This window comes from Gossypium hirsutum, chromosome D08 (genome assembly GCF_007990345.1).
Source record: "Gossypium hirsutum isolate 1008001.06 chromosome D08, Gossypium_hirsutum_v2.1, whole genome shotgun sequence".
NCBI lineage: Eukaryota > Viridiplantae > Streptophyta > Magnoliopsida > Malvales > Malvaceae > Gossypium > Gossypium hirsutum.
In genome coordinates, this window is record NC_053444.1 from 46,285,537 (window position 1) to 46,291,522 (window position 5,986).

The 5,986-nt window shown below is 35.0% G+C and overlaps 2 protein-coding genes across 2 annotated transcripts; one reads left to right on the forward strand and one right to left on the reverse strand.

Moving 5' to 3' along the window:
* The first annotated feature begins 1,899 nt into the window (after positions 1-1,899).
* LOC107918208 (protein RALF-like 33) lies at positions 1,900-2,241 on the forward strand. Its single transcript, XM_016847751.2, has one exon. The coding sequence runs from the start codon at positions 1,900-1,902 to the stop codon at positions 2,239-2,241; it is 342 nt and encodes a 113-aa protein (XP_016703240.1).
* Positions 2,242-3,620: 1,379 nt separating this feature from the next.
* On the reverse strand, positions 3,621-5,572 carry LOC107910141 (heat shock factor-binding protein). The gene is made up of 5 exons (XM_016837913.2): positions 5,423-5,572; positions 4,784-4,837; positions 4,517-4,540; positions 4,402-4,444; positions 3,621-3,989 (listed from the first exon to the last, which is right to left on the reverse strand). Exons 1-5 carry the CDS (start codon positions 5,423-5,425, stop codon positions 3,844-3,846), a joined length of 270 nt encoding a protein of 89 aa, XP_016693402.1. The 5' UTR covers positions 5,426-5,572; the 3' UTR covers positions 3,621-3,843.
* Positions 5,573-5,986: the final 414 nt, after the last annotated feature.

A 5,986-nucleotide genomic window follows, 5' to 3' on the forward strand; every position in this document is an offset into this window, starting at 1 on the left:
GGTGTGATTTCTTAAATCTTGGATGAGTGGATGTTCTTTTAAAGTTTTATTGTATAAATATTCTGACCTAATTCATTTTGGGAGAAATTAAACTGTTGTACCCTAACGTATTGGGTGTGGCATTTTTGCTTCTCTGAATTGAAAAGGGTCTTAATATGCAATGTTTTAAGTTTTTAAAGATTATATTTTTAAAATTTTCGACCTTAAGACATTAATTAATTAACTAGGTACCAATTTTTGGGCGTAATGAGGGTGCTAATCCTTCCTCATACTAACCGACTTCCGAACCCGTTTTTCTAAAATTCGTAGACCAAAGTCGTTTTAGGTGACCTAATCACACCTTAATAAAAGATTGGTGGCGACTCCCAATTTTCATTTTTTAAAGTCGGCAACCTAAAATTTTTTGTTTTCAAAAAAATGGTTTCGACAGCTTGGCGACTCCGCTGGGGAATTTTTTTAAAAAAAAGAAGAGAGTCGAGCCACAAAGTTGATTAATTTTTGTCTTACGGTCTAGAAAAATATATATTTTTTAAAAAAATCATAACATCCTTTCGCATTCATTATCTTATTCCTTAAATATTGTTTGCATTATGCATTTCATGAGTTGAACATTTTTACCCTTTTAAGTGGGAGTGAGAAGCTATGCCTTCGTGAGGTTTTCACCTCCGTGTAGGGTAGTGGATTGCTTCCGGGATACATCCGTACCTATGTCTTCGTGAGATTTTCATCTCCGTGCAGCCATAGGAAAATGTAGGCTAGGTAGTTATTTTACGACAATTATGGGGACTTGCCTTATTTGCTTGATGTGAAGGTAGACAAACATTTCTTTCAAGCCCTCGTCCAGTTTTGGAATCCTGCTTACAGTTGCTTCACGTTTGGGAATGTCGATTTGGTACCTACAATAGAAAAATATGTGGCTTTACTCCGATATTCAAAGTTTCAAGTGGATAGAGTTTACTCGAGAGCGGTAAATGTACCAACCTTTTCAAAGAAGCTGATAGGTATAACAGGGATGAGTGAGCAGTGGGTCGCTGCACGAGTTAAGCAAAAGGGGGATAGCAAGTGCATTCCTTGGAAGAGCTAGAAACGGTGCTGCAAAATTGTGAGATCCAGATCAAGCACTTGAAAACAAATGAAAGTAGTAATAATGAACAGCTCCACCACTTTCAGAGTCAAGTTAGGAGCAGAGATCATCTTATGAAGGAAGCTGTGGTCTAGATTCGAGAAGTAGCTGATTACGTACAAATTTTAGCAGTACAGGCTGACATGCTGAGTATGAAGTATGAATTAGAATCGGATCGGGGGCAAGAATTAGTTTTGTTACTTAGGAAGATCAGAGTTCTGGGTACTAGGGCAAAGTCTTATTTGTAATTCGCTTTATGTAAAGAAATTTGCTTTCTAGTAAGGTTTTCTTATATAGAATTGAATCAAAATTGACGTCTTTTTGCATTCATGCATTGCATTACTTCATATGCATTTAAAACATTAAAAGATTCTAATTAATTTACATCATTCCTCAGATAATCTGGAAACCAACCAGCCTACTAAACACCGCTACGATACTCGATCGAAAACTAAGGATATGGATCAAAGGATGGAAAGACTACAACAATCCCAAAAGGAAATGCAGGAGCAGCTTCAAAAGCAAATGAATGAACAACAAAAAATGATAGACAAAATGATGGAATCTCAGGGGAGTATGATGGCTCGGTTAACTCAATGGTTCAACATTGAGTTATTTAGAACAACAGGCCAAGAGTCAATAAAGTGGCATTTTATTGAAAAGCAGAGCTGCACAACGTTTTGTCTTCCATCTCTTTCAATATTTGCTTTAAAAACAAGTTGTCTTGTCTTAAACCAACCTAAACAGCCATAACAATAGAGACAAAAAAAAAAACAATGGCTAATACCTCTAGTTTTCTCCTTGGCGTTTCATTAGTCCTCACAACACTGCTCATCGACACCTCGTTGACCGTCTACTCGAGCGGCTTGGTTGAGACAGAGGGCAGCGGCTTTCAGGGCTGGATGGCCGAGTGCATGGCGATGGGTGAGTTGGAGATGGAGTCCGAGATTAGCCGGCGCGCATTGGAAAGCAACACTCGGTACATAAGCTACGGGGCTCTGCAAGGGGACACCGTGCCCTGCTCTCGAAGGGGTGCGTCCTACTATAACTGTCAGCCAGGGGCTGACGCTAACCCTTCCGACCGAGGCTGCAGTGCCATCAATCGTTGCCGTCATTAGTAATTGTAACATAGAAAATACAGTAATAAAGTGGGATTATTATGAGATTAACCTTTTGTGTTTATTTTACCTCTATATTTTATGCTTCACAATTTATTTTTTTGGCTCGAAAAATCATTAAACAACAGATTCATCTAAACTAGTTCTAACGTATTATGACATGATATGTTCCACTGTCAAAATCCGAAGTTCGACCACAGGTTGCTATTACAAAATCCCGTAGGAACCAGATAATGATCAGTACAAGCACAATGCCATGAACTTTCAATGGGTTTCTCATCAGTTCGGTTCGGTTATGGAAGACATATTATCAGACCCTGTTAAAGTATAACTAAGCTGAAAAGTTAGGCAGCAGAGAGTTAAGCAGTTAGCTTGTACAGTTAGTTTGTTTAGTTGTTAGATTTTCTGTTAACAGCAGTTGAGGATTGATGTATTAGTATAAGTATGTAGTTTTAGCAGAAAATCAAGGTCATGTGAATCATTCATAAAATTCAAAAATTGTTTCTTCAAATTTCAGATTTGTTCTCTTCCTTTTTTACAAAAACCTTCTTTTAGTATTTCTTTCAGACCCTTTCAGTTTTTCTAGAAGATATCCTGGTGAACCCTGTTTCTCGTTAATGTGTGCTTTAAATTTTATCCAAGTCTATTTATATTTTTAAATGAAATTAGGCCTTACCATTATTAAAAAAATAAAATAAAAATATAGCATATATTGAACATGAAAACAAGTTAAACCAGGTTCAAAGCTCAAGCCCGACCCATATTTTAAATGGGTTTATATTCCTTATAAAAACTCATTATTCAAATTTACTATTTTTGTCCAAATCTTTTCAAATTTTGGACAAATCACCAAAACTTTGAACAAGTCTTATCGTGAAAAGTTTAAGACATGAAATAACCATTAAAGCTGACAGTTCTTACCTGAAATCAAAATTTTATCCGAATTAATCTGAACCCAAATTCAACTCAACTCAATTGGATCATACAAAAATTAACTCAAAACCAAATTAACATAACTCTGAAGTGAACTGTGTCCCTAACGATCTAAAACCACACCCAATAAATAAACCTCAGAACCCAAATTAAAAACAACTGAAAGCTAAGATCGAAATCATCTAAACCCAAAACTAATCCACACCGAAATCACCCTAAAACGTTGAAGCAAAATGGACCCAATTCATAGAAACCCAACGTACAACTTGCTAAATTGACAGGTTAATAAGATCCATAGTAACTAGAGACAATGTTGAAATGTATTTCTAGATTGAATGTCAGCTAGGACAAATTATCTTAGAAAATAAAAATCATCTAGCATATTAGATTTGGGGTTGTCCATAGATTAAGGTTCAGGGTTAACAGCATCTCAACCAAGCCCGGTATTGCACAGTAAAAACTTCAAATTCATTAATTTCCCCCTATAAATTGCCAAAACAACCCAGTTCACAGAAGAAAAACTTGGTACATGTAAAAAAACTGGAAAGCAGGGACACATAGTAATGTCCCTGCTCTCTCTTGCACGAAAGTAGTCTCGAAACAAGATATCACCAAATTAGAACGAATTACATTCACAATTAACCGCTAAATACAATCTCTGGCCAAGTTTTATGCAGAGTCATCCTCTTGATTCGCTCCGTCTGACTTTTGCTTTGGTGGGGCTAAAGGGGATGGAGAGCCCTCCATTCCCATCTCTGCTTTTAGGTCATTGATGCTCTGCTCCAGCTCATTTATACGGTCTCCCATTTCATCTAGTGCTTTGAAGTTAAGTAAACGATAGATGTCACACAATTCAGAGTAATACTAAAGTAACTAATTAACTATTTCTATTTCAATTAATGCTATGATACCGCGAAATGTAACAAAGGGTCTAACTTATTTCATACTCAACCGGCAAAACACCATCACGTAAAGCTTAACCTCATAGTCCAAGATTTCCCAACAAGTTGACAAATTTGATGCTAAAGTATAGATTACTTTAGACAATTCAACCTATTCATACAACAATACAATGAAAAGGCTAAACAAAGAAATATAAGACAACCTTTTCTACGAAATTATCATCTAAGTAATGAAGCAACTCAATGACACTTCATATATTCAACAATTTCTATCTTACAAAAAGAACATGTTCCAATGAAATTTAAAAATATACGAAAAGGATATTCTTTGTGATGATGGACTCCGACATTGTTTGAAACCTGGATTGCTGCAAATGAAATATTTGTCAATTACTGAGTTATATTCAAAAAATTATAGAATGGGTCCAGTTATAACTCACCATTTGTTGAAGAAGATTTTGCACCTAAAAAAAAAAACAATCAGTCAAAGAAATCGTTAACTAAATCCCTAAAATAAACGACCTCGAGAAGCACAGCAAATAATTTCTATAATTATACTCATTCACTAGGATTGATCGACTTCGCAACCTAAAAGTCGAGACTATAAGAAAACTAGCAATGGATATGCCCTCAAGGTACTAGCAAAACAGCCTACATTAAAAGCAGGTTATTGTTACATGCTATAAAACAGGGTTGAGTAAACTCACGAAAACAGACATATCAGCAGTGCTTTGCTTTGAGTCTTCCAAATTATGCCCGTCCTGCGAAAATGTGTACCAGTCAGCCCATACCACACAGCATTAGTATATGTCAAGCTACACAAAGCTAACCCCTAATTTCAGATTTCAAATCAAATCATCGAATACCTCGAAGTTATAACCCTCTAATCCACTTAAACCGAATCATCATTTTTTTTATTTAATATGAATTTTCGAGTTGTATGACAGTAAATAAAAAGGTTTGGGTCTCAAAACAAGTAAAACCTTTAAAAAAACGTCAAAAAGAGAAACTGCGCAAACATTCATGAATAGGCAGAGAAAATAAAACCCAAACCCCAGCACTGCAAGTAAAACCCCTTTTTTTTCAACACGAAATTTCCAATCATTTGCTTTAGAGATGAAGCTGAAGAGCATGGTTTTTTTTTATATAAAAAAAACATTAAAGGTTGACGAGGTTTTAGAGATAGCGGATCTAAAACCAAGTCGAAAAATAACGCTCATTGCAGGAAATCCTTCATCAATCGTGATGCGATTCCAGATCGGAGATGAAAAGAATTGAAGCAAATGATAGGTAATAAGGTTACCAGTTTCTAAAGTTCAAAAAGAAAGAAGGAAAGCAAAGTTTACCATTGATTGGCAGTGAATCTTGGATTGTTGTTTCCCGCTGGTTCGTTAAACCGTAGCTTCAATTCGAAAACTTGAATTGCGTTGAGATTGAGGGAAAATTTTAGAATTGATCGCTGCTTTTTATAAAGGTGGAGGGTAGTGTTCCTTTTTCATCCGGCCCTACACCATTTATTTACCTATATGCCACTATCTAGCTTTTTTTTTTTTTAAATGGCTATAATGATAGAATTGATTATTTATGTTATTTATATGGTCTAATCTTTCCACTTTTGAAATTTAGCTTTTACTTTATTTTTAATCTTCTGAATTTATTCTCTTCACTCTTTTTTATTTAATAATTAAAATTCAATTGATAATACTTTATTAAGGATTTTCATTAAATTAGATTATACAAATATTTTTACTCAAGTGGCTAATGTTATAAGTGTAGAAGGTTCAATAAATAAATAAAAAGGTTGAATATGGGATTGTAAGATTATTCATCATTAATTTAGAGAAGCATGGTGAAAGTATGTACCTTTTTCCTTTTATCTTTTTTTTTATATGATTTTCCTGTGGTTTTAT